This window comes from Diceros bicornis, chromosome 13 (genome assembly GCF_020826845.1).
Source record: "Diceros bicornis minor isolate mBicDic1 chromosome 13, mDicBic1.mat.cur, whole genome shotgun sequence".
NCBI lineage: Eukaryota > Metazoa > Chordata > Mammalia > Perissodactyla > Rhinocerotidae > Diceros > Diceros bicornis.
This window is the reverse complement of record NC_080752.1, coordinates 13,726,027-13,753,680: the sequence shown is the minus strand read 5'-3', so window position 1 is coordinate 13,753,680 and position 27,654 is coordinate 13,726,027. Positions and strand designations below refer to the sequence as shown.

Genomic DNA, 27,654 nt, shown 5'->3' with positions numbered 1-27,654 from the left:
AATTCCTTGTTGATGGGCATTTAGGTTATTTCCAGCTGTAACTTTATTACAGAAAACACTGTGATGAACATCCTTGTCCCATAAATCTTTGTGTCTGTGGTTATTTCTTAAGACACTTTTGCTGCCCAGGTGTCACTGGGTCATCTTTCTAAGGCTGTCAGTCCATGATTCCACCTGCCCTTCAGAAAGACGGTGCCACTTTCTATTCCCACCGGCAGTGCCTGAGGAAGCACATTTGCCCTGAGGTATGTAGTAGGTGTCCAGTGAATGCTGCTCTGTCCTCGTGCTCCTGGCCAGGTCTGGGTGCACATCTTCGGGGAAATCTCTCTTCTCTGGACAGCCCTGCATGGCTCCAAAGCGCTTTCAGGTCCATTTGCTTATTTAACGCTCACGCCAATCCTATTATCCCTACGTTATAGGTGAGGAAACTAAAGCTCAAACAACAATGATAAGGCCCTGTTCAAAGTGCTTTGTGTATATTGCCTCATTTAATCCTTGTGACAACCCAGTGAGGTTGGTGCTGTCATGATCCGCGTTTCAGAGATGAAGTCGCTGGTCCAGGGTGTCAGAGCTCAGGTGAGCAGGTCAGACCTGCTCTCTGAGCCACTCCCTGCCCTGCCTCCAGCTGGTAGGCTGACTTGCTTGGGGCTGCCAGCTAGGACGTAGTGGGGCCAGGAGTCCAGCAGATCTTCCTGGCTCTGCAGCCCAACTTCTAACCTCCAAGATGATGCCATTCAATGCTGGAAACCCCTCGTTAGAGCTCTGCCTCTTCTTTTCAGTCAGGACTGTTCTTGGTCTCTGGTGCCTGACCACGGCTGCTCCTTAGACCCACCCTTGGCTGCTCCTGGAGACCAGACTGTAGAAGAGTTCAGATCCCAGAACCGAGAACATCCAAGCAGGGAGGGCCCTTGAGCTCCAGGTCCAACCTTCTCTCCCCTTTATATTTGGTGGGAAGAGGGAACCTAAGGGCCAGAGTGGGGCAAAAACTTGCCCAAGGTTACACAGCGAGTGAGGGTCCGAGTCCATGGGAAGGGAGGAGGCTCGCCCAAGGAGCAGGTCTAGGTCCTCCCTAAGGGCCCCTCGCCAGGGAACGTTGGGCCCTTTGTTGATGGGCCTGTTTACTTGTGAATTATTAACGAGCCCAAGCCTGTAACCTACTGAGTGGTGCTCACTCACTTTAAGAAAACTCGCTTCACAGTCACCAGCTCAGCTGGGTTGGGAGGGTTCTGGAGTCTCAGAAGGGGAATTGTGGGCTGGTAGAGACAGTGGGGGTTGGGGTGAGGGCACTTCATGTCAGGGAAAGGGCTGGAGGAAGGGACTGAGAAGGCGGCTGAGATGGGGAAGGGGGTCGGGGGTCACCCGAGTAATGCTCAGTAATCCTCACACATCCCTGAGAGCTTGGCACTATTATCCCAGGTTTACAGACGGGAAGACTAAGGCTCAGAGACGTAGAGGCAGGGCTGACTTCACAGCTTGAGCTCTTTCTACTACAATGGCATCACTTTTCACATGCTCGCACCCCCATTTCTGTGACCCCCGCCCCCATTTCCACACACTTCCCCTACAGGATAGAGTTGAGACCTGGGTTCAGGCTATGGCTATACGTGAGTCCCAGGCACACTTGATCCAAACCTCAGTGTTCTTCTCTGTAGGATGGGAGATAAAGCTACTACAGAGATTTCTGGAGCATCTTGAGGAGGTTTCACTAAACAGATATTTATTGAGGGCTGCCTTCAGCTGAGAGATGGTATAGGTGAAACAGTCCATGGAGGTCCTCAGAGCCAGTGAGAAGTGCGTGAGCCCAGTGATTTGTTCTTGCAAGTTGGGGAGAAAATGAAGGAGGAAAGCAGGCCTGGCATCTCTCAGGCACAAAGCACCGGGAAACAGGTGCCCTGGCAGTGGGGGAAGGGGCCGAGGACTCAGGATGCTATCCTGGTCTCCAGGGCCCGCCTGTCAGCTGGAGGTCAGGAGGGGCAGGTGATCTGAGCAGGGTCACCTGGGTGGGAGGCAGAAATCATGGTGACTCACAGGCTCCCCAGGGTTGGGGCTGGGCCATAGCTCCTGGGGGCTGCCTAGGTGGAGCCCTCCTGAGGGTGGACCACTCCGATGCTCTGACTCACCAGGTGAGTGGCCCAGCATCACTGCTGCTGTTGTGGTGTGGGGAGAGTTGCAGCTCTGAAAGCAGCCGGGCTGCTTATCTTGCTGAGGCTCAGCTGTCATCTGTAAAGGGGGAGAATGACAGCACGTACCTCACCACCACCACCCTCAGAGCACCTACACAGCACTGTGCTACATGCCGGGCACTGTTCTGGGCACTTTACAGACATGAATTCTTCATCCTCCCTGCAACCCTTTGAAGCGGGCAGTATTTCCATTTTACTGAGCAGGAAACTGAGGCTCAGAGAAGTGGTGAAAAGGGAGCAGTAAAGGAGATAATCCGTGTTATACACTTAACATGTGTGGCACGTAATAAGCCTTTGATGAACGTCAGTCATTATTACAATCATTACCTCAGAGGAAATTGTCAAGTGCTGGGCCCAGTGTTAGTGTCTGACACAGAGACGTCTGACCAGGTCTGACCACCAGAAGCTCCCAGTCTGATGGCAGAGCCAGTCACATACAAACCTCACTCCCCCATCACCCCACGCAGATGGTGTCAGCCCAGGGTGATTTGGGGAGGTCAGAAGGGGTTAGGGCAGTGTGTGCCCAGGAAGCCCCTGACCCATCCAGCGTGGGAGAGCTTCCTGGAAGAGGCAGCGTCTGAACTGAAACCTGTAGGGTGAGTAGAAGCTTTGGCATATGGCAGATTCTTAATAAATATTGGTCGAATACAGTAAAGATTTAGCTTCAGAACTCCTCACTCACCTGGTCCCTCCCAAGGCTCTGGGAGGACCCTGGCAATTTTATATTGGTAAAATTGTATTCTCTTTTTTTTAAAAGAAGACTTCCAATTGTAAGCTTCTGGACTGACCTGGTTAAATGAATGAATAATAAAGTGACAAGGAAGAAGGGTGTGTTCCAGAGGGTGGGAACAGCATGTGCAAATGCCTAGAGATCTGAATGTGCATGGCGTGTGTGAGGGCCCCCCAGCCTCATCACCCAGGCTCGTCTTTACACACATTGCTGGCCTTCTCGCCAGCGTCACAAACTCCAGCTGTCAGCAGTGTGCTTTTGCCCACCCCGGTGCCTTCATCCATGCTGTTCTCCCATCTGGTACACCCTTTCCACGACTTCATTGTGTATAAATAATAAACTTCAAGGCTCAACTCTGTGCCCACCTTCTCCACGAAGCGCCCCCACTCCTCCAGCCTAGGTGGCACTCTCCCTTATCTGGAATCTTATAGCTGATGGTGGAAGTCATGATAGCCTGCTCCTTATAGTTGATTATCTTTTCTATGCCTATGTGTGAGAATCCCAGAGGTGAGATGATCCTTGAAAGTGAGCATCTGGCCTCTGCCCACATATGGGTAAGATTAAGAACTCACGACCTTTCCAGGCAGCCTGTTTAGATTTAAACAGTAATCCCCTAAACCTCACCCCTCTGCCACCAGGCCCAATCTGCCTGGCTCTTCCTGGACCTAAGCAGAGCCCTCTTCCCACTATGGCTGCTTCTGCAGCCTCCTCCTCTCTCCTCTTCTGACATCCTGGTGCTCAGGGCTGATCCAGGGGCGCTGGAGTCCCTCCTCCCTCTGTCCCCTGCCTTTGTGAAGGGACAGCTCTAATGGCTGCCACGTGCTCTGATGAGTCACTGTTAAGAGCATCTGGGGCCTGGAGGTGGTGGCTGGTTAACTCCTCATGGGCCGGTGGCTCTTGCCAGAAGACCAGGTTGGCTTCCACCCCTGACCCTAGACGTGTACCTCAAGGTTGGGCTCACAGTGGATATCTGAGGAGTGTCATGGGTGACCCCCATATAGGCACTGTGGATTCAGGGGAGAGGGGACCAAGGGGGCAAGAGGCAAGAGTGTGCACTGTGGAGTCAGGAGGGCTGGGTTCCAACCGCAATTTGACATTTATTAGGTGAGTGGCCGTGACGAAGTCACATGAACTCTGTGCTTGTTTCCCTGTCTGTAAAATGGCAGTTATGGGGATTATTTGAGAAGGCGAGTGTGAACTGCTGGCTAGCATGAGTGCTAAACGGCGTTATTTCCCGCCCTCTGGCCTCCTGCACACACAGTATGGCAGTGGGCAAGTGGGTGGGATTAAAATCCAAGCCCGACTCTGGAGGCAGCGTCCCTCTCTGCATGAACGCCCCCCACCAATGCGGTGGGGTGATGGAGGGTCCGGGCGGGGGCCCTGCGAGACGGGGCTGTGGGGGAGGGGACAGTGACAGGGAGGGAGACCTCAGGTCTAGGAGAACTTTCTGGCCCCAAATAGGCGGGGCCGTGCGCGGCAGGCGCGAGCTCCGGGTCCCGGGGGCTGCGCGCAGAGGATGCTCAGGCCTGGGCCGGCAGACCTCGGGCGCCCCTGCTCTCGCCTGGCGGAGGCGGGGATGGGGGCGCACTCCGCCCCGCTGGGCCCGAAGCCCCGGGCGGCGGCGCGGCCCCACTGCGCGGGTGGGCAGACCGAGGCCCGCCCGGCCCCGCCGCCTTCCCCGCCCCCGGCGCGCCCCTCCCCGGCCGCCGCGTCCGCACCGCACTCGGCTCGGGGTTCCGGCGGCAGCACCTGGGCCACGGCTGGCGTCCGGCGGGGCGCGCGGCCCGCCCGCCCTCCCCGATGACCACGGCCGGCGCCCCGGGCGCTCCGCCCGCGGGGTAAGTGCTCGGCGGGGCGGCCCCGGGGACGCGGGCGGCGCTGGGCCCGGGGCGTGGGGCGGGCGCCGGCCGGGCCTCCCCGCGCCCCCGCCCGCGGCCGCACTGCGGCTCCAGCCGCTGCCCCCGGCGGCCCCGCGCCCCCGCCCGCCGGCCTCCGGGCCGTGCCGGGGAGCGGAGGAGGGGGCGGCCGAGAGGCGCGAGCGGAGTGGAGGCGCTGGGCGCCCGGGGCGGCCCCTCCCCTCTGGGTCCCAACTTTCTCACTGTAGTAACCGCCACGTTCGGAGCCGCCTTCCTCCTCTCGTGGCGGTTACACCTGTGGGTGGGCTCACTGAGCCCCTCCCTTACAGATGAGGACACTGAGGCATAGCTCTTAGGTGACTTGTCTTCGGTCCCCCGAGAGGTGAGAGGTGGGCTTGGGAATTGAACCCATATGCCAGAGCCCCCACCCGCAGGCCACACTGCCTCATCTTCAGGGATATTTGGAGGAGTTAAAAGGCTAAGATATGAACCGGCCGGCCCATTGGGCGCAGCAGGAACCGGAGTAGTGCAAGTGGGTGTTGTCACTTTCAACATGGCTCTCCTGCCTGCCCCCACCCCCACCCCCACCTCACTGAGGAACCCTGTAGGACCCCGACACTGCCTCTGTAGCAGTGACAGCTGCCAGTTGGTGGGAGACCTGGGCATCTCTTTCCTTTCCTGGGCCCCAGTGGATAGGGGGTGGCTGCTGGGAACCCCCACTGCTGGGAGGTTGCTGGGTGGAGATCCGGCCCAGGTGAGCTGGGAGGGGTGCCTGCCGTATCTGGAGCCTCACCGCCAGTGACAATATTTGCCAAGGGCCTCAGGGCAAATACACGAACAGGGAGGTGACAAGGCTGGTGCCAGCTGTCAGCTGGAGGCCTCCACAGGGCCTCTGTGCGCCCCAGGCTGAGGGCTTGGAAGTGGGGTGGCTGGGGGACACCCTGGCCTGGGGAAGGGCTGCGTGGTGAGTCTTCTCTTGACCATTTTTGTTGTATGACTTTGGCTAAATCCTTTATCCTCTCCAGACTTCTGGTCCCTCCTGGAACAATACAGAGGCTGAGCTGGCTGCTCCCTTCCTGCTCTGGGCTGGATTTGTAAATCTGGGGCCTGGTGAGGTCCCTCTTGCCTAGCCCTGACTGAGCACCACCCCATTGGGCCAAGAAGAGTGGTTTCCAGGAGAGAAGGCAGGCATGGAACAGGACACCTGTCAAAGAATCCTGAACTCCCACATTCATCCCTCTTCCTTGCGCGCTCGCATCCCTGCCTGAGTCCCCTCTACAACTCCGGGCTGCTGTGGCCCCTGGAGCTCGCTCTGGTAGCGCTGGCGGGGGTGTGGGGGGTGTGGGGGGTCTTCCTCATACTGAACCTTTCCTGCCCCGCTGCATACTCCCCAGGTCCCACTCTTCTTTGAGGCCACTCAGGTCCATCTGCTCCTGCCCCTGGTCAGAACCAGCCTGGTGGGGTCTGAGCAGAGCAGGGCAAAGCAGTTCCACCTTCACCATAGACACTCATCCAGTCACTCAACACTCCGAGGCCTGCTCTGGGCCCCATGTCTGAGAGTCAGTGGTGAACACACCAAGCTTTACATCTCCACCACTTTAACAATTATGAAATATTTTAAACCTTCAGAAGAATATAGCAAATAATAAAATGAACCCCATGCCCTTGCCACCCCACTTTTTCAGATATTAACATTGTGCTCCATTTATTTCCTACTCCTCTTATTAAGAACTAGGTGGCAGAGATCTTTGAAGCCCCTGTAGACGCCTCTCCCCCTTCCTTCTCCAGAGATAATCACCATCTTGAAGTTTGGGTTTTATCATTTCTCTGTTTGTATTCCTTTGCTGATTGTGTATAAGTCTAAAAAATATGTAGTTCTTTAAAATTTATATAAGTGGAGTCATACAGCGTGAATCATTCTGCAGCTTGGTTTTTCTCACTCAGCTTCAGGTTCCCGAGGTTTAGCCTTCTTGATCCTCCTAGCTCCGGTGCCCACTTCCCCTGATGTATGATATGCCACCGGATGTGGAGACCCTCATCTGTTCATTTAGCCAGCCTTCTTGATGGACACTGAGGTGGTTCACAGTGTCTTGCTATTTGAACAGTGAATATTCTCGTATCATTGTCCTTTGCACATACATGGGTGTTCTTCTAGGTTGCCCCGTAGGAGTGGAATCGTTGGGTCATTGGATAGGTGCCCTCAATCTTTTAAAGTTACTTAGTTTCATTATGAAAGTGGTGCTACTTGAGAAAAGAATTGATGAAATACATCATCTTAGGAAAAAAATAACAATTGCTACCATTTCCTGAGTACTTCTTATTGTGCTTTACATTGTCTCGGTTATTCTTCACAACAACCCTGGGAGGTAGGTGCTGTCATTCCCATTCCACTGATGAGGAAACTGAAGCTCATAAAGGTTAAAGAACCTTCCCAAGTTTCTCCAGCAAGTAACTGCTGAGCTGCAGCTTGAGTCCAGGGTTGTCTGCTTTCAAAACTCTCCAAGGCCGCGCCGCACCACTCCAGGCCACGTGATACTCACTTTATGTGCAGCTAATGGGGACTCTTTGGAAGCAGAGTCACAATCATATTTGCAATTTACAAAGGTCTCTTTGGAAGTGACAGGTCCCCATGGACAGGTTGCCTCACCCTCTGAGCCAAAGTTTCCCCCGAATGGTGGAGCAGGGAGGAAAAGCCAGCTCTGACTCCGGTCTGCTCCCCAAGTGACTTCCTTGCCCTGCCTCCGCTGCCCCACAGCCACCTCACCCTGACTGCGGTCAAGGTAGGAAGGACACTGAGAGTCCCCCAGCTCCACCCAGCTCTGCCCATCAGGCGCTAAGGTAGCAGCTTCCAGGCAGACTACAGCGGGGAGGTGGGAAGGAAGAGGAGAGTGGGGTGGCTCCACGCTGCCTGACACCCCCTCCCACCCTCCAGCTCCCTTCTCACTTGGGCCTCAGGCCCCCCTCCCCCACTATGCCAAAGCTCCTGGCGTTGGTCACCAGCCCTGCTCCACGTTCCATCCAGCTCAGTGCTCCCCACGCCTCAGTTTCCTCAAGGCACAGTGGAGAGGCCACCATCACCGCTCGGGAGCTCAGGCATATATTGGCCATGGCCTGGCAAGGTGGCTTGGAGCAGAGACGCCTTGAAGACACGGGGGCAGCTGGCGGAGAAGTAGGGACGTCAGTCACAGCCAGGGGAGGAGAAAGATTTGGTGAGGTTGCTTTTGCAGAAGGCATTTCTGTCTTCTCTCAGGCTCCTAGGAGGGGGAGACTAGATTCCTGTCTTCACTGTCTTCACTTCCTTATCTGTCAAATGCAGATAAGAGCGTCTGCCTCCCAGGGCTGGTGGGAGGACTGAGTGACATAATGCAGTCATCAATTTAGATAACTTGAAGCGATATTCTTATGGTGGTGATGGGGTAGTTGTAAATGCTGTTATTAAGTCAAGTAGGGCCAGTGTCTCCAGCCCTCTGGAGCTCCCCAGCTGGCCAGGATGCCCCCGCCTCACCTTTCCACTTAGCGGGCCTTCCAGAGCCTCTGTCTTCCTGCCCTGCCTTGTGCCTCCTCCTCACTATGGTATCATGCCTTCAGCACTTTGCTCACACTCTTTCCCCTTCTTTGACTTTTTTCTCCGTCTTGTCCTCAAATCAGTGCCATCTTTTCTAGAAAGCTTCCCTGAGTGCCCCACCCCCACTTCTGGACCTCCTCACACCCAGTCATTTCCGTGATCGCAGCCCTGATGGCTCTCGCTGTCACTGCCTCTGCCTGTATCTGTCACTTCTCTAGACCATGAGTTCCTTAAGGGCAGGCCCAGGTCTGGGTCAGCTCTGTGTCCCTAGAGCTCAGCCCCAGGCCTGGCCCAGAGCCAGAGATTAGTGGGTGTTTGTGGAAGGGAAGGAGGCAAGAAATCAGCCCCAGGGCCAGCCTGAAGCAGCTCCCTGTCTGGAGAGGTCACCTCAGACCCCCTCACTACAGTTAAGCAGAAGAGGTACTGGGGCTGCCAGGGGAGGGAATAAGGCTCTTGGCTGTCTGTCCGTCTGTCTCTCCAGGTAGACCAAGAGGGCAAAACCTCTTCCTTGGGGGGTGCAGATGGTGGTGGGGTGTGTGCAGAAATGAGAGGCAGGCTCTTGACTCTGGAATTGTTTAGAGACGGACACGATCCAGGACAATGGACTTGACTCTCTGGGGCTGAGCTGGTGGGCACTGGCTCAGTCAGAAACAGGTTAGAACCCGTGTTTGGGTGTGTGATCTTGGCAAAGTCACCCCTCCTCTGTGCCTCAGTCTCCACATCTGCATTCAGGGTGATAAGCCCTCCTCACACGGCTTTGTGAGGGCTCAAGGAGAGAATGCAGTTACATGTCTGGGGCAGTAGGTACTCACTGCCTCTTCATTGATTCATCCAACAGAGATGAGTGGACTGAGCAGCAGTTACTAGGTGAAGCCCTGGGCACGAAGGAAAACACTGTCCCTGCCTCATGGAGAGAGGGACAGAGGCTGCTTGCGTTCGGGCCTTTTTTGGCCATGGAAAGGAGCTTGGTCTTTATGCTAAGAGTAATAGGAAGGCAGTGAAGGATTTCAGGTCCTGAAGCGACATGGTCAGATTTGGGTTTTTGACTTTAGCTGTAATGAGACAGACGGATTAGAGGGAATAATGCTTCCAACATCCTCCCTTATAAAAACTACCCAGAGGCTGGATGGTTGACAGCAAACATCCTTTAAAATACATTCCTGAGCTCCCACAGAGGTAACAGAACTCCTCTCAAGCCAAGAATAAGGAGGGAGCTGAAATCAGGGTGGAAAACAAGAGGAAGCCACAGGAACCTGGGAGTATTTACAGATTCCAGAAACCCAGAACCTTGAGTTTTAACAGCCACTCAAGGGATGAGAAAGAAGGTGTTGGGCCTACCCAGTGACAGCGTGAAGAGCTGGAACTGAGCCCTCCTACCACCACCACATGAATCTAGGACCTTCAAGGACCACACCCTCAGCAAGAAGGGGCACTGACCAGAAAAAAATATCTACCCGCCTGCAAAGACAGATGACAGTGGTGGTGGGGGGAAAAAAGGCTCCCTAGAAAATTATACATATTGATCGGCCTTCACCACAGATTTTGTGTTTGAATACATACTCCCTTTGTGGTCCTGGAAATACTAAACTAAAAAAGGAACTTAAGTGTCTCAAGGTGGTAGTGCCCCAGGGAACCTGGCTGAAGTAAATGCAAATCCTCTCTGGAGGAATAGATCCTCATCCTAAGATCCCTTTGGGATCAGTCAAATAGGAGCTCATGGTAAGATTACAAAACACAGAGAGAAACAAGTCATTGTGAGCAATAGACGCTGGAAAGAAGAAAGAGCAGAATTAGTTTCTCTGAGAGTGTAAGGTGCTAGAATTATGAGATATAGAATATAAATAATTGTGTTTAAAATGTGTAAAGAAATCAAAGATGGACTTGAAACAATAAGCAGGGAACAAAGTACTGCCCAAAATGACCAAGCAGATTTGAAAAAGAACCAAGTGCAATTTCTGGAAATGAAAAATATAATCACTGAAATTAAAAACTCGGTAGAGGGGCTGGCCCGGTGGCGTAGTGGTTAAGTTTGCACACACTGCTTTGGCGGCCCGGGGTTTGCAGGGTTGGATCCCAGGTGTGGACCTACGCACTGCTTATGAAGCCAGGCTGTGGCAGGCATCCCACGTATAAAAAGTAGAGGAAGATGGGCACAGATGTTAGCCTGGAGCCAATCTTCCTCAGCAAAGAGAGGAGGACTGGCAACAGATGTTAGCTCAGGGCTGGTCTTCCTCACCAAAAAAAAATCAGTAAACAGGATAAGTAACAGATCAGACACCCTAAAGAGAATTAGTGAAGTGAAAGATCTAAAGAAGTTACTCAGAATCTAACAGAGAGTGTGAAAGAGATGGCAAAGGAGAGTTAAAAGACATGAAACACAGAGTAACTTGGTCTAACGGAGAGAGAGCAGGGATGAGGGGGGTGAGAGTGAGGAGGTCTTCCATCAGACCTGGGTACAGATGGTAGTGGGCTGCACCGGAGGGCACTGAGCGTGGAAGGTGGTGGATTTAGAGATATTCAGGAGGTAGAACTGATAGGGCTTAGTGATGGAGTAGGCAAGGGAGGCCAGGGAGTGAGATGTGTCAAGGATGGCTATCAGATTTCCGGCTTGAGAAACTGGGTAAAGGGGTGTCATTTATTAAGGTGGCAAAGATTGGGGAAGACCAGATTTGGGAGAACAAACAGGAGTTCAGGTTTGAACAGGACGCATTTCAGTTTGCCTGGGAAGATCTGCTGATGCATCAGAGGAGGAGACGTTAGAGCTGGGCCTTAAGGTACGTGTAGGCGTTCACCTGGCGGAGAAGGAACTTGCTCTTAACTAACTTGGGGAAAAAGGTCTCCTTTCACTGAGATCCTTGAGGCCCTTTTTTGGAACCTGCTCTCACTCAAAAGAGACCTCTTGACAAGAGACATTCTCAAGACCATCAGATAGGACTTTTGGGATCTCCTACTTTCCTCTCTCGTTTTTCTGATTGGGAAGCTGAGGCCCAGAAAGGTCAGGGATTTGGTCTCCTAGCTTTACACTCTTCATTCATTCACTCATTCATTCACTTAGTCACTTAACATATTTATCAAAAGCCCACTTTGTAGCAGATGCTAGATACTGGGGATACAACAGTGAACTACACAAAGATTCCTGCTCTCAGGAAGCTTCCATTTTAGTGGAGGGAGACAGACAATAAATACAAAAATAAGTAAAAAAAAACACATGTCAGAGAGTGATAAGAGTTGTAAGTGTAAGGACTGGAAGGGGGGGTGTACTGGAGGTGCTGTTGGGAAGGTGACCCTTGAGCACAAAAGGCCCTGGGAAGCTCTTATAGGTCTGCTGCCACCATAGCCCATTGTGACAGTGTCTCTGGGGTTCTAGAGTGCAGGCCTGAGGAGGGCAGGAGAAGGCGGGAAGAAAGAGGAAGAAAAGAGTTGAAGTGGGACCTAGTGGGTGGGCTGTGCCCCACCTAGGGGGGCAGAAAGCCCAATGGGTCAGAGGGGCCACAAAGGCTCCCTTTACCCTTGTAGGGGGTAAGATAATTTATTCCTCAGGCTTCTTTGCCCCCCTGTCCTTGGCCCCTCCCCAGCCCCCTCCACCAAATCTCAGATGACATCCCCACTGTGCTCTCCTCCTACCTTCGGGAACGTTAGAGGTGGGTTCACATTGTCCCTGTGTCCCGGTATGGAGTGGGCAGCCTGGAGGAGCTCGTGACAGGCGTCCAAGGCCCACCAGGAAGGTCGAGTGGGCTCTGTGAGGCTCTGTTCTGGCCAAGATGGGGGTTGAGGGCTCCCGAGTCACACCCTGTATCTCTCCCATCAGGACTCCTGTGAGCAGCCTCCATGAGGCCCTGGACCAGTGCATGACCGCCCTGGACCTCTTCCTCACCAACCAGTTCTCAGAAGCACTCAGCTACCTCAAGCCCAGGTGAGGCTTCAGCCCAGGTTGGGGGTGGGGGCATGTGTGCGCACGTGTGCATGAGTCCACGTGTGAGTGTAGGGGTGGGCGGTGTCAGAGTGAACCAGCGGTCTTATCTGAGAGCAACCCCGAGTAACTGAATGCCTTTGGCCTTCTGGGTCACTGTGACCCCTGAGAATCTCATAAAAATGGCTCAGGCTCCCATTCCACAGCCATGAGCAGCCAGGCCCTCCCCAATGTCACTGTGACTTCCTTCCCCTTAGGTTCTCTCGGCCTCTTCCACTTTGATTTCTTGTTGCCACTGAGTCCACTCGGGGTTTCTCCCCGTCAGCTCTAACACAGCCCCTTTTCTGTATTTTTCCGCAACCTGCTCAAGACTTGACTTGCCTTTACTCAAGCCGTTTAGGGTGCTCACGATGGTTAACCATTTCTTCTAGTGTTTACTGCCTTATTTCTTTTTAAAGATTTTATTTTATTTTATTTTTTTCCCCCCAAAGCCCCAGTAGATAGTTGTATGTCATAGCTGCACATCCTTCTAGTTGCTGTATGTGGGACGCGGCCTCAGCATGGCCGGAGAAGCGGTGCGTCGGTGCGCGCCCGGGATCCGAACCCGGGCCGCCAGCAGCGGAGCGCGCGCACTTAACCGCTAAGCCACGGGGCCGGCCCTACTGCCTTATTTCTAAATAGTATGCTTTTACTGCTCTTTCTTTGCTTATCACTTTTTTCAGTCTTTTAGAGACTGAAATTAAATTGAGATATATAATTGACATAGTACAAAATTCACGCTTTTTTACTTTTATTTATTTATTTATTTATTTATTTATTTATTTATTGTGAGGAAGATGGGCCCTGAGCTAACATCTGCCAATCCTCCTCTTTTTTTTTTTCTTTGCTGAGGAAGACTGGCCCTGGGCTAACATCCATGCCCATCTTTCTCCACTTTATATGGGACGCCGCCACAGCATGGCTTACCAAGCAGTACGTTGGTGCATACCCGGGATCTGAACCGGCGAACCCTGGGCCACCGCAGCGGAGCACGCGCACTTAACCGCTTACACCACTGGGCCGGCCCGCCAGTGTTTTTTACTTTTAAACATCATCTATTGGTAGATAAGAGTTTAGCTTTCTTGTACCCCTGCCCCACCTCCCTTCCCTCATCTTCCTCTTATCATTCTATCACAATATTTGGCTAAATCAATGATCAATATTTACATTATTGTAACAGTAATAGTGTTCATTGTAGAGACAAGTTGTACATTGTAAGATCACATTCCCTTTCTGGAGTTAATAATTGTCTTGTTTTTCATTTGCCTAATTTGCTATACATTTATCCTGAATGTTCTATAACCACTCCATCCGATCCTCCTATTGTGAGTTTTTCCCTAAATGCTCAGACATATCAGGTAAGTGCTCAGTCCCTCCCTTTCCTGGAAACCCGTCTCCTGCAGGACAGACCTGTCTACTGGCCAGCTCCCAGCTGTCTCCTGGAACTTGCTGTGCTTCTTTCCTGTTTCCTTGATCCGGCTTTTTCTCTCTTGTATCCTCCCTTATTTAACCGGAGCTTGTCCTCTAGAAATTTCCTAAGAAAGAGTTGCATGGATATAATCTTCCCTCTCAGAATTTTGAAGGCATTACACTCCTGTTTTCTAGCATCTACTGTAGCTGTGAGAACCTGAATTCTTCTAACTTTGCATGTGATCTTTATTCCCTCTCCAGAAATGTCTAGGATCTTCTCTTTTATTCCTGCAATTCTGAAATTTCACAGTGATGTGCTTCCTGGAATGTAGGTCTTTTTTATTTTTTTGAGACTCTGTCTTTCAGTTCTAGGAAATTCTCTCATATGATCCCTCCATGTTCTGTTTCCCTTTCCTGGGCTTTTTTTAAGTCAGATATTGGACTTCCTGGATCATTCCTCTTCTAAGCTTTTATCTCTCCCTACACTTTTTGCATTTCTTTTTTTTTCCCTCTGATTTTTGGGAGCTTTTCTTAACTTTATCATTAAATCCTTCTATTGACTTTTCTTTTTTTGTGTAATCGTATGATTAATTTCCTAGTACTCTGTATTGTTCTCTGAATGTTCTTTTTTTCCCTAAAACATCTCATTCCTGGTTTATGAGTGCACTTTGTTCTTTATATCTGTATCTGGAATATGAGAATCCGTAGGACAGGGCCTGGCATGTTAAGTACTCTAATAAGTATTATTATCACAGAATATTATCTCTTTTAAAAATGTTTTATTCTTTTTCTGCATAATCTTGGCTCTCTCCAGGTTCCCTTTTTCTGTTTAATGGGGGAATCTTCTTCTCATGGGGGTTTTCCTCAAATGCCAGATGGTCCCTGGCTGTCTGTGTGATCATATTTAAGAGCAAGTTTGCTTAAAGGCCTACTGGAAAGTCTGGGCCAAGCAGCCTTATAATTGGTGGGATTGGCTTTTGGATGTTATTGCCCCAGATGTCAGCTTCTCCAGACAAGAATCCTCTGCTCCTCAGCCTGGGCAGAGAAGCCCTGGCTGTCTGAATTCAGGGTTTGGAGTAGGGGTGAGGGGCCAGGGGTCTGATCATGTCTGCTGCCTACTTGCCTCATCCCCTCTTTTCAGCTCTAGGTTGGCCTGCTGGGTTCCCCCAAGCCCCCAGGGAAAGCAGATGCTGAGGCAGGGGGACTACTTTCCCCAAGTCCCCAAGTCTGGCCTGTTCAATTTCTCTAGACTTGACTGACCCGTCATTCTCTTGTCTGGGGTCAGTGGCCCAGCTTCTGGAGGGGGTCAGGGTTCCGGGGTGTGATGATCATGAGTCTTATAACAGTCCTTCCAGTGGCAGTCCCCACACCTCATCCCCACCCTCTGAGGGGATCTGGGCTTGAGGTGGGGCAGGGCCGGGTCTGCAGCAAGAGTGTGGCCACGTCTGAGGCAGGCCAAGCCCCATCCTGCTCTCTCACCGAACAGCCAGGTGCCCCTCCCAGTGTTTTTGGAAGGGTACCTGGCTCCACTTCTCTCCTGGTCATCACCTGTCCCTAAGTGGCTGCCTGCCTCACCACCCCTCCTGCCAGTCTCCCTGCCTCCCCCCACAGACCCCTCCTGGTTGAGGGGCTGCCTCACCCTCCTTCACCTCATGGGGACATTCTCCCAGGAGTCCTGCAACTCAGGCCCCTGAGAAGAAATGCTTTTCCTGAAGGAGGCACCACAGAGAAAGCAGTCTTCCCCTGAGGCCACCGTTTATCTCACGCTTAAGGCAGTGTAGCTTCTCTTTATCTTAACCCCTGCCCTGTTCCAGAAACAGACCTTTCCTTTCTTTTTGAGTTTAAGAGCTGTCTCCCCAAACAGTAGATTTCATTAGCACACTCCCCACCCTGCCTTGTGACAACGAAGAAATGTTTCCAGAAATTGCCAGACGTGTGTGTGTGGGGGGTGGTGGTGGTATAAAAATACCTCCCCATCTCTGTTTTTTTTTTTTTGTGAGGAAGATCGGCCCTGAGCTAACATCTGCCAGTCCTCCTCTTTTTGCTGAGGAAGACTGGCCCTGGGCTAACGTCTGTGCCCATCTTCCTCCATATTATATGGGATGCTGCCACAGCATGGCTTGCCAAGCAGTGCGTCGGTGCGTGCCCGGGATCCAAACCCGTGAACCCTGGGCTGCCACAGCGGAGTGCGCGCACTTAACCGCTTGCACCACCGGGCCAGCCCCCCATCTCTGTTAAGAACCGCTGGTCTAGAGGAAATAATTCTTGCTAAAAAATGGCCTCCCCTGCCCATTTGTAACCCTATAAGCTTCAAAGATGTTGGGGTCCAGTTTCATTCCCTGCTCCTCATTGTACACACAATGTCTCATTTAATTGTTATCCGTGCTTTGCCCATGGGGAGTAACAGGGCTCATCAAGCTCCCCTCCCCGCACCCTCAGCATTTGCCTTCCGTTGGTCCCTTCTTTGAGTAGCTTCTAGTTTATTTTACTTTGCGCCGTGTCTGTCCCTGAGCACTGTCTCTGGCACATGGTAGCTACTCCATTCGTTTTCCTTGATAAATAAATGCTCGCGGTTGATAAGTGGCAGAGGCAGGATTCAAATCCAGGCCCATACGATTCCACCACCCACGCTCTGCCTCCTGGGCCGTCTTGGATCTCAAGCAGGTGGAGGCCTTTGCCTTGGATGGGAGGCGTCACCCTTGCCTCCTCCACCACCCGGAGTGAAGGAGGTAGAACAGGTGTGTGTTGGGGGGGGGTGGGCAGGAAGTTCTGGGTGCGTCCAGCGAGGGAAGAGGCAAAGTCCCCTGCCGAGAGTGAGGGGCCAGGCTGGTGCGGGGGGTGACAGGGATTGGGGAGAAGTTTCTTTGTTTTTTTCCCCCCCAAAGCCCCTGTAGATAGTTGTATGTCATAGTTGCACATCCTTCTAGTTGCTGTATGTGGGACGCGGCCTCAGCATGGCCGGACAAGGGTGCGTCGGTGCGCGCCCGGGATCTGAACCTGGGCCCCCAGTAGCAGAGCGCGCGCACTTAACCGCTAAGCCACGGGGCCGGCCCCAGGGGAGAAGTTTCTGAGTAGCATGTGGGGCCTGGCCAAGGTTGGTGCCCCTGCTCAGGGTGTGCCTGTCCGTTTGGCTGGTGGCTTCCTCCAGCGTTGCTCGGTGGCAACACGGAGAAAGTGGACAGTGGCTGGCTCCTGGGCCGGGCTTCCTAATGGGGCGCAGCAGGAGATTGGAAGGCTCAGCAGTGAGTATTTTGACAAGAGAGTGGCTGGTATGAGGAAGCTAAGTTGGGTGGGCAGGAAGAGAGGACAGGCTGGAGGTGGGGTGATGGGGCAGTGGGAGTGATAAAGGAGAGAGCGGGGAGGTGGGGAGGTTGTGGTTGGGAGGGGGGTGGTATCACTTAAGACTCCAGAAGCAGAGCCACTCTGTGGGACGATGAGGAGGTCAAAGTGTGATGTGTGGGTTGGGGTGGTTGGGCACCTGTCGCTGGTTCATTTGGTGACACCTCCTGAGTGCCCTCGTGTGCCTCGCAGGGTGCTGGGTGCTGGGGCTGCAGGACTGAGTGAGACGGAGGCTGTTCTCAGGGTTCCTTCTGCGGGGAAACAGTGAAAGAAGCAATAAGGAGTGGTGCTGAGAGTTGTACAGGGACCCCAATTCATATGGGGAGGGGCTGGTCAGGAAGGCTTTAGGACCAGCTACATAATTTCCCTGGGTGCATTGCAACATGAAAGTGTGAGGTCCTTTGTTCAAAAATTGTTAAGGATTTCAAGACAGCAACAGCAGAACATTAAACCAAGCACGGGGCCTTTTTAGGCATGGAGCCCTGTGTAACTGCACAGATCACACACCCTTGAAGCCAGCCCTGGACGGCTTCCTGGAAGAAGTGACATTTAAGCTGCGATAGGCTGGATGAGAGTCAACCTGATGGAGAGGGCATTTCCAGGCAGAGGAACAGCCTGTGCAAAAGCCTGGCAGGGAATGAGAGTCTAGTATATTTGAGGAACAGAGACGTGTGGCCTGGCTGGAGTGGAGAGAGCTGAGGCAGGTCCCAGAAGGGAGAGGGCAGGGTGATGGAAGGTGGACTGTGGATATGGGTCCCCCAGAAGATTCTTGGGCTGAAGAGGAGGGCAGTGAGGTGGGATCCTGAGAGAACCAGGAAGTGGGGTGGGGGCTTATAAGGGTGAAGGAAAGCCGCTTGGAGGCAGGGTGGCTGCCTCTGCCTTCCAGCCTGGAGCAGCCTCACCCAAAGAAGTCCTTGGGAACTGAGGGCTTAGGCTGGGACTGGGGTGGTGAGGCGGGGCCATGAAGGAGCTGGGGGGGTTGGGTCAGAGTCAGGAGGCCTGGATGGTGGGGATAAGGATGGCTGACAAGGAGCTGACAAGGGCCTGAGCCTTGGCTACTGGCAGAGGAGAGAAAGACTGGGGGCCACTGGGCTCAGCTGACCTCCAGGTGGCCATGGAGTCTCTGGTTCCAACACCCTGCTCTTCTGATGGCTCTTCCAGTGCCCTCCCCATCTTGACAGCTGGTCTGGGCCCAGAAGGTGGGACCCCAGTGGGCGTCATGTCCCAGAGCTCAGTCTAGCTCAGAGGTGAGGGGACTGTTGCTCCTAGGGGTCTGGATGCTATATGTGCAAACAAGAACTTTGTGGAGTGCAAACTAAACTTGGGGTGTCTGAGGTCTGGGGGGTTGTCATACCTCTGTCCCAGATTCCCATCCAGCCCATAGTTGGGCTTCCAAGTGGTGGGCTGGGGAGGGGCCAGGGTTCCCAGCTGCAGAGGCTGTGTCAGGGCCTTGGGCCTCAAACTAGAAATTCCACTTTGCCTGCCAGCTGCCCAGGTGGGGCTGTCGCTCCTTCTGGGCCCAGCACCAGTGAGGGCTCAGCAGTGGGGCTGGATGGGTGGGGCTGAGTCCTGGCCTGCCGCCTGGGCAGGGAGAGGAAGAGAGAGGCAGGGGCTTGAGAGCTGGAGAACCCTGCAGGGAGGGGGTTATCTCCGGGCTGGGTCCTGTGCTGCCAGGGAAACCCCTTCTCCGGTAGAAAGTTTTTATCCGGGGCAATGACTCTTGACCCTGGCAGGACACGGAGGGACTCACATTTATTGAGCATCTGCGATGTGGCCCTGGCCTGGGCATCCTATTTAAGCCACACAAAATCCTGAGAGAGAAGGGTTATTGTATCCATTTTACAGAGGAGAAACTTGAGGCTCAGAGAGGGTACGAGACTCACCGGATCACAGAGCTGGTAACTGGCGAAGCCACGATTCCAGCCTGTTCTGAGGGACTCTGAGCCTGAGTTCTGTCCCCACTGTGGGCCATGGCCGCCTTTCCACGAGCCACTGCCCTCAGATTAACAGTTCTAACAAAGACCTGGGAGGTGTCCTGACAGCTACCAGGGCTGGTGAGGGGTGGATCAGCCTTTGGTTTCCTTCAGAAACCTTTGACTCCCAAGGTTAATATCACCTGAGGGTCACCCAGAAGTAAAAAAGTAACTGAATTTACAGAGGTGTTTTATGAATGAAAAAGGCAAGAAAATAGGTAAAGTCATGTGATTTTACAATAGAACAGTCTATAAACCTTACTCATAAACTCTCTCCCCTGAAGTTCCCAGCGTCAGCCTGGCACTGAGGAGTTTTGTAAATAATTAACAAGGGATGTGGGGAAGGAGCTGGCAACCGCTCCAGTGCCTACTGTGTGCCAGGCACTGGGAATCCCAGCCAGTCCCACGCAGACTGGGGCAGGCCAGCTTTATTGTCCCCATTTTGCAGAAGCATAAATCAAGGCCCAGACTCGTTGTGACTTCCCCAAGTACAGAGAGGGACTGGCATCGTTCCTATTTCTCCTTACCCCCTGCTGTTTCCATGTGTTAGACTAAATGTTCCCCTCTGCCAGCACACCCTTCAGTCGGGAGGCCTGGGGCTATGGAGGAGCAGGGAGGCCGGAGGGAAGGCTTCCTGAGGCCGGCTGGCCCAGTCCTGTCACACTGGTGCTGAGGACAGAGATGAATCCACACCAGCTCTGTCCTTGAGGTGCCCACGGTCTGGGGAGAGAGCAAGCCTCTGCTGATAAAAATTCAGTGTGATTCGTGCCTCAGTTATAGACACATCCTCCCTGAGGAGGGAGCCCTGGACTCCCAGTGGCCTTTGAGGCATTTGAGGGCCTTGGCAGATGAGTCAGGAGATTTGGGGGTAGGGGAAGGGCATTTCAAGCTGAGGGAACAGCATGGGCAAAGGCCTAGAGAACGGAAAGTGTGGGATTTTCTTGAGGAGAGCGTGTGTGGTTCAGTGTGGCCAGAGGTACAATCTTGAATGTGACCAGATCATGGGGCAGAAGTAGAAGTGCCAAGAGGGCTGGGCTGCAGAGGTGGGCAGGGCCTGTATCGTGGAGCCTCAGGCTCGAGCATCATCTCATAGGATGTGGAAGCCACCAGAGGGTTTAAGCAGAGCAGCGTGATCAGATGATGGGATGGAAGAGGCAGGAGGTGGCGAGGCCAGTGAGGTCCAGGGACGAAGGATGGGGTAAGTCCAGGGGTGGGGCTTGAGGATAGAGGAGGTCCCACAGATGGGACTTGGGCTCAACCTGTGGGAGGTGGGGCAGAAGGCGAGAGGCAGGCCCTGGGCACAGGGGAGTCTGGCCTCAGGCCAACACATTGCTAAGCCCTTTCTGAGTCCTGGCCAGCCTTGCTGCTGCCATGCCTGTGGAACAAATGAGAAACTGAAGCTCAGATTTGGAAAGTCACTTAGGGCCACTCAGCAGGAAGAGGAGGAGCTGGGATCCGAGGTCTTTTGAGCAGCATTGGAAGGGTCAGACCTTGGGCTAGTCCCTTCCCCTCTCTGGACCTCTGTTCCTCCCATGCAGGATGCGGGGGGGATGGTGAGTGATCAACACAGGGTCAGCTACCTCTGGAGTCCTAGGAGTTGGCACTCTCGTGTCCCTTCTCTCTGGCAGAACCAAGGAGAGCATGTACCACTCACTGACATACGCGACCATCCTGGAGATGCAGGCCATGATGACCTTTGACCCTCAGGACATCCTGCTTGCTGGCAACATGATGAAGGAGGCGCAGTCGCTGTGTCAGAGGTCGGGGCTGTGGGGTGGGCAGGGATGAGGGGTTGTGAGGCCCATCTTTCTGTCACCTAGGCCTATCCCAGTGCCTAAAATGCCACTATTAGTGCTTCTCCTTTTGGCTAAGAGGACGTGTCCCCAGGTGCTAAGAGCGGTTCCTGTCAGCACTGCCTCAGGAGGCTTGTCTGAGCCAGTCACTGAGCAGCTTCCAGGGGCCAGGCCTGACTGGAAGGAGACAAATTCTGGCTCTGTCACGTAATAACTCTTTGACCTTGGGCAAGTCCCTCTCTGGACTCAACTTTCCTCGTCTGTAAAATGGGTGTGATGATAGGACGGTTGTGGGACTGAATGAAGACACTGGTCGCAGGATCTGGTGCATAATTGGTGTTCAGTGCACATTAACTGCTTGAACGAATGAATGAATAGACCCTGTGTTCGTGCACAGGTGGTCATCGTTCACTGGGCGCACACTCATGCCTGCCCTAGGCCAGGCCCTGTGCTGGGCACTGGCCACCCCGGGAATCACCCTACCCCGGCCCCTCTGATGCCCTGTGCTTGGGCGGGGAGAAAGGCGCACACAGTGGCATCCCGGCATGATTCACGGGAGCTCAAGGGGCCCTAGGTGTCCAGCTGGAGGAACAGGAAAGCTTCTTGGAGGAGGTGATGCCGGAGCTGGGTCCTGAAGGGTGACTAGGAACTGGCCAGGGTAGAGGGAGGAGGGGCGGGGGTGTGAGAAAGCCTGGATTTGGGGAGTTGCAGTTCAGTGCGTGTGGAGTCCTTTAGGAGGGGCGGGAGATGCTGTCTGAGCCTCGCTCACCCTCACTGAATGACTTGAGGCCCCTTTTCTTTTTCAGGCACCGGAGGAAGTCCTCTGTAACAGATTCCTTCAGCAACCTGGTGCACCGCCCCACTATGGAGCAGTTCACAGAAGGTATGGCACTCGGGACATCCTCTCCAGCCCACTGACCCCAGGCAGCCTGGTTCCAGGCCCAGGGAGGGGCGGGAAGGGACAGTTATCTTCCCAGTCGTTGCCCAGGGGGTGCTGGGCCCTGGCCTAGATGCTGGGACACAGATGGGTCAGACCTGGGGCCTTTTGAGGAGTGGCTCTCAGGTGAGGGGGAGCAGGTGAGACTCACTGACCTGACAGCATGACCTGCCGAGGACCTGGAAGTCGGGGAAAGAAAATGCTGTCACATGGTCGGTGCACTTTGCTCCTCAGGCCAGGGTGGGCTTAGAATTGTGCGTGGTTAAACTACCGTCACTGGTTTAATTATCGTGGTGATCTCCTGTGCCCCAGAGGGGAATGTGGTTTTAGAGGCTGACAGCCTGGGGTGAGAGCTGAAAGCAGTGGAAGAGGTGGTCTGGGCTGCCAGAGCCCACGTGGCGTCTTTGTGCTGTGGCCACGTGTGGCAGTCCTGGAGGCAGCAGCAGCCAAGTGTGGGGCTCTTCAGTACAGGGCGGATGGCCTTCCCACCTCGAGAGCCCTTGAGGGTTCCAGCACGAAACAGTGCATCTGATGGTGCCCCTCCCTCCGCCATACCTGCCATGGCTCCCTGCTGCCCACGGGACCAAGCCTGCCATCCTCCATCAGTGTTCGAGGCCCTTTGCAAACAGACCTCTGCCTCTCCTCATCTTTCCCTGCCCCCTAAATCTCTCTCCACCTCATCCCCATTTCAACCTTCCATGGCTCAGCTGTCCTCAACATCTGAGTTGTTTGGCTCTCCTGGGCCTCTGCCTAGAAAGCTCTTTCTGCCTCATCCTTCCAGTCCTTTCTCAATTCAAGGGCCCAACTCAAATGTCCTTTCTTCTGGAAGTCTTCCCTGACTCCCCAGGCTGTGTTAGCTCTCCTTCCGTGCCTCCCACAGCCAGTGGGCTTCCCTGGATCAGCATCTTTGTTCATCCGTTCAGCCCAGCGCCTTCTCCTTGCCCAGCACCCTAGGGGGTTGTTGCACGGCACATACAGGGATGCTCGGAGAACAAGAGAGCGAGGCCCAGGGCCGTGTGCTGACATTCTGGGTGGTGGGGTGGGGAACCAGGTGGAAGACTGGGGGAATCGTAAATGAATTCAGGACAGTGGTGAGTGCAGTGACAGACCCAGAGCTGGGGGCTGGGGAGGGCGTTGCTGACTCAGGCTCCCTTTGCCTGTGGGAGGTGGGGGTTGGAGGACTTGGCCTGGGCCTCCTGCCAGGAGTCCCAGGAGGCCACAGGGCTTTGGTCTTCTCCCCGCAGAGGAAATCCACGCGGAGGTGTGCTACGCGGAATGCCTGCTGCAGAGAGCCGCCCTAACCTTCCTGCAGGTAGGAGCCCTCTACCTGCACAGGCAGCCTGGGGATTTAGAAGATCCATCACCATGTCCAAGCCAGAAGGGTCTGTAGCAGCCACACTCAGCCCCCTTGTGGTTCAGGCGAGGACTGGGGCTCAGTCACCCTAACACTCCCGGCCCTGGCCAGTCTCCGTGGCAGAGGGGAGGGGCTTTACCTCGTCCACACTGAGCGCACGAGTTCCTGTCCACTACCAGGATGCACTTCCACCTCGGGACTGCTGTCTTCCCGCTACGGGTCACATGGGGTGACAGGCATTGTCACAAAGCCTGCTTTACACTTGATTCATTCAACAAACAAGTGTAAGTGAATCAAACTTGATTCACTCAAGAAGTTGACTTGTAGCACCTACGATGGACCAGGCTTTGTGCATACCTGACAGGTGTGTAGTCTTTATCTACCTTACACACATGGCATGTTGGTTTTTACATGTGTTTAATTTAATCTTCACCTCACAGGCCTGCAAAGGCAGAGTTTAGAAGAGAGGGGCCATTTTCCCAGGGTCACATGCTTAGCAAAAGGCAGAGCTGGGATTTGAACCCAGGTCTGGCCAACTCGGAGCCCGTGCTCCTCACCACACAGCAGTAATTATGAAAACCATTACCCCATGATTTTACCAAAAAGCCTGAGTTATAATTATGACATATAATCATGTGAATTTGTGTATTGGGGTGAAGAGGCACATATAAATTTTATTCTTGGGGTGCTATTTATTTTTGTTTGCTACTTTTTGGATCTCAGGTGATTAGAATTAGATTAATCCTAATTCTTCATTAGGATCACTGTAAAAATTGCATTGTGAATGGCCTTTTATTTAGTTTGTTGATTCTATTATTGCACATCATAAATGAACAACCGCCCACAAACTGCACCCAGAGAACAGACACCGCCAGGCAGTCTCCTCACCCCAACTCCTCCCGCCTGGCCCCTGCCCCCCTTCCAGGGGGAAGCGCCACCCAGAGCTTAGGGTATCATTGTCCAGCTTATTTTTAAACAATAGGTTTCTCAGCTTCCTATTCATGTCTGCACAGCATATTGTTATGTTTTAGTTGGCTTTGAGCTTGTTAAGGCCTCAGGCTGTGTGGACTTCGTTCCTTCCCCCAGCCTTGTGGCTATGTAGTATGCCCTTCTATGAATATACCAGTTTGTCCATCGTTCTCTTGCTGAAGGGCATTTGGGCTGTTTCTCATGCTTGGCTACCATGAACGGTGGTGCCGTGAACATTCCTGAAGGTGACCCTGCAACCCGTGTTCATCCCTTTCTCTTGGGGGTACACCCAGGAGTGGAACTGCCGGGCGGGCTGAGGATATTGGTGCTTTAAATTACAAATGTGATAAATACCTACTTGTAAAAAACCCAAACAGTCCCAAAATGAGCATCCCTCTTCCTTTCCCACCCTTCCCCTACCAGGAGGAGGCACTGCTAATCACCGGGAGCTCTCCTCCGGCGCTTTCTCCCAGAGCGTAGTCTGTGTACATGCGAGACTGTAAAGGGGGATGATGGTCGAGCCGTGGGCATTTTGGAGGTCTTGTTTGGCAAGCAAGACCCTCATCTCAAGTCCTAGGGGTAGAGGGCCTCGTTTGGCTGACCTCTGACCCCCATCCCCCCAGGGCCCCTGATAGAGGGCAGGCAGGGCCAGAGCCTTGTGTGATCCCTCTCAAGCCTGTGGCTACCCACCCAGGCCCTGCTCTCAGCGTCTCTCCCTCCTGCAGGATGAGAACATGGTGAGCTTCATCAAGGGCGGCATCAAAGTTCGCAACAGCTACCAGACCTACAAGTGAGTGGGGCTAGCCTGGGGGTGCCTGGGGCCACAGCATCCAGTACCCTTCGCTCCTCAGGCTGCTTTGTGGGAGGTAGAGAGCGCTGGCCAGAGGCAGGAAGCCTGAAATGCCGCGTGACCTCAGATTTCTGCACCCTCAGGACGTCAGTTTTCTGGAATATTATTCCCCTGGTTTTCTGGGTGTATCTGTTCATTTGTTTCCCCTGAGTGCTTAGTCTGTGCCTGATCCTGAGCCAGGGGAAACTGAGACACAGAATCTGCACGAACAGCTTGGTGTGGTGGGGGCGGTGGGAAAGACCCAGGGACAGTAATTTTGAGAACAGCCACAGAACTCCTACACGTCTGTGAAGGCCCTGTCCAAATGCCACTTTCCCCATGAAGCCTTCCTCGAGCTCTCCGGTACGCAGGGGTGGTGTCCACACACACGCCCCGCCCCCCCCCCCCCCCCAAGCTGGGAGCTCCCCAAGGGCCAGATGATTTCTCAGCACTGGGCGGGACATAGGCCATGTTTATGGATGAAAGAATGAAGACTCAGTCCAGAGCACTTTTACCCAGCGTGGTGCTGCAATCCTTATCCACAGTTCCAAAATCAAAAAAGCTCTGAAAGCCCATTTTCCCCTCAAGTTTGGCATTAAAACTCATTTTCCATTAAAAGTTGACCTGAATTGACTTGAGACTATTTATCATCTTTATTTTCCCCATTTAATGTGACCATTTCCCTGTAGAGATATTGCGAGCTTGATTTCAGGGTACTGCGGGGGTATTCCACACTGCGCAGTATACATGGGCACCGCGTTACCTGGTGGCTCTGTGCTGGAGTTGTGGGAGGGAACCAGGCAAGTGTTCTGGCCCCTCCAGTCTCTCCACCAGCCGCCAGAGTAACGTTTCCAGAGTACAAACCTTGTCAGGTCACCCCCTGCCAACTCCTGACGCTCCTCTTGCTCTTAGAATAAAGTCCCTGGTCGTTGCTGAGACATTCCTGGGAGCTCCCCCTGCCCTCCTGGCCACATCTCCCACCCCTCTCTACCTCAGACATTTGGGCCTTCCCTCAGTTCTTCAAACATGTCAAGCTCGTTCCTACCTCAGGGCCTTTGGACATGCTGTTCTGTCTGCCAGGAGCACTCTTTCAGTGCCAGGCTAACCCCTCCTCATCCCTCTGGTTTCAGCTCAAATGTTGGCTCCTCAGGGAAGCCTTCCCTGAACCCCAGACTAGGTCAGGCCCCAGGGTTCTTCTCCTTTGAGGCCCTCCTCACCCTCACAGTGACTTATTGGGGTCCGTCCACTAGAGTAGGAGGGTTGTGAGGGCAGCAGCTTGGTGGCTTTGCACCCTGCTGTCCTCCAGGGCCTGGCACAGAGAGGCCTCAGTTTGCTGATCGAAAGCCCTCAGGATGCTCATGGTCCGGGAAGGAGGCAGGCATGTCTTTAGAGCCTCTGTCCTGCCCCAGGAGGGCTGGAATATGGGCTCTGCACAGTTGGTGACCAGGGGAAAGAGGGTTGGATTCCAACCAAGAGACTCCAGGAAGACTTCCTGAAGGAGGAGGGGTGTTGGAGTTAGTCCAGTGGTTCTCAACTAGAGGCATTTTGCCCCCACGAGACATCTGGCAATGTCTGGAGACATCTGGTTGTCACAGCTGCGGGGAGGTTGCTCCTGGCACTGCCTGGGTGGAGGCCAGGGATACTGCTAAACATCCGACGATGGGCAGGACAGCACCCCCACCCGAACAAAGAATTATCCGGCCTAAAATGTCAGTAGTGCCGAGGAGTGTTCTAGACAGAATGGAGAGCACAAGCAAATCCCAGACATTGGACAAGGCAAGTGCACTAGGGCCAAGATGGCTGAAATTCAGGGGCAAGGAATGTGTTATTACCATGGGAGATGGGGTTAGGAATTCCTCGAATATCAGCTCTCTGGATTGCCAGAAGTGTTATAAATCTACCAGCAGCGAGTTCTGAGATCAGCTGGGAGTGGGGGGCAACCTTAGGCCCGCAGTATGTGCCTGAAACAGCCTTTGCATCCCCCCACAGGGAGCTGGACAGCCTCGTGCAGTCCTCACAGTACTGCAAGGGAGAGAACCACAGGCACTTTGAAGGAGGAGTGAAGCTCGGTGTGGGGGCCTTCAACCTGGTGAGTGGGGTGCCCCTCCCAGTGCCCACCGTGTCTGGGCCCCTGCACGGCCCAGCCCTACACGTGGTCTGCTGGGCTGCTGTTCTGGGCCCTGTGCCACCCTGGGACCCAGCGGTGAAGCAGACGTGTTGCCAGCCTGGGGGGCTCACAGCTGGGGTGGGGGTGGGTGCTGGCTCTGGCTCCAGGGTCTCTTCTATGCGGTCTTTTCCAAGGCAAGTTGAAAGCTTGAAATCCACCATGGTGCAGTGTTTATAGCATCAGAAACTGACAAACACAGTAAGGCAGGGCCTTTCTGCCCTGGAGAGCGGGCGGTTAAACGTTGACTTGCGGGCAGGGAAGGAGACAGGCCTGGAAACAGTGGCTGACCCACAGCGAGCAGAGAGCCAAGACCCTGCCTGGGAGAGGTGGGGAAGCTTTCCTGGAGGGGGTAGTATTTGAGCTGGATCTTGGAAGATCCATAGGCAGGGAAGGGCATTCTAGGCAGAAGGAACAGTGTGAGCCGAGGCAGGGAGGCTCGGAATAGCTGTGCCTGCTTCTGGGAGGAGGAGCTGCTCCTGGATGATTAGACTCCTGGCCCTGGGTGGCCAGGGGCCTGTCCAGAGTGTGTGTGTGGGGAGTGGCTCTCTCCCCTCTAGGCAAAGCGTGTCCAAAGAGCAGGCGCTGGGGCGGGGGTCCCTG

The 27,654-nt window shown here is 53.8% G+C and overlaps 1 protein-coding gene across 7 annotated transcripts in view; it reads left to right on the top strand.

Moving 5' to 3' along the window:
- Positions 1-3,731: 3,731 nt before the first annotated feature.
- The window catches only part of TTC39A (tetratricopeptide repeat domain 39A), a 41,953-nt gene continuing 18,030 nt past the window's right edge, over positions 3,732-27,654 (top strand). For 2 of the 7 annotated variants that reach the window (XM_058552375.1, XM_058552380.1), the window contains exons 1-7: positions 3,732-4,017; positions 12,143-12,247; positions 20,634-20,765; positions 21,605-21,681; positions 22,980-23,047; positions 24,784-24,848; positions 26,877-26,976. In XM_058552375.1, the coding sequence (XP_058408358.1) occupies positions 3,896-4,017; positions 12,143-12,247; positions 20,634-20,765; positions 21,605-21,681; positions 22,980-23,047; positions 24,784-24,848; positions 26,877-26,976 (669 nt within the window). In that variant the 5' untranslated portion in view covers positions 3,732-3,895. Of the gene's footprint in view, positions 4,018-4,618; positions 4,752-12,142; positions 12,248-20,633; positions 20,766-21,604; positions 21,682-22,979; positions 23,048-24,783; positions 24,849-26,876; positions 26,977-27,654 lie in introns of those variants that run through there. The other 5 variants (XM_058552376.1, XM_058552377.1, XM_058552378.1 and 2 more) reach the window with 5 other exon arrangements.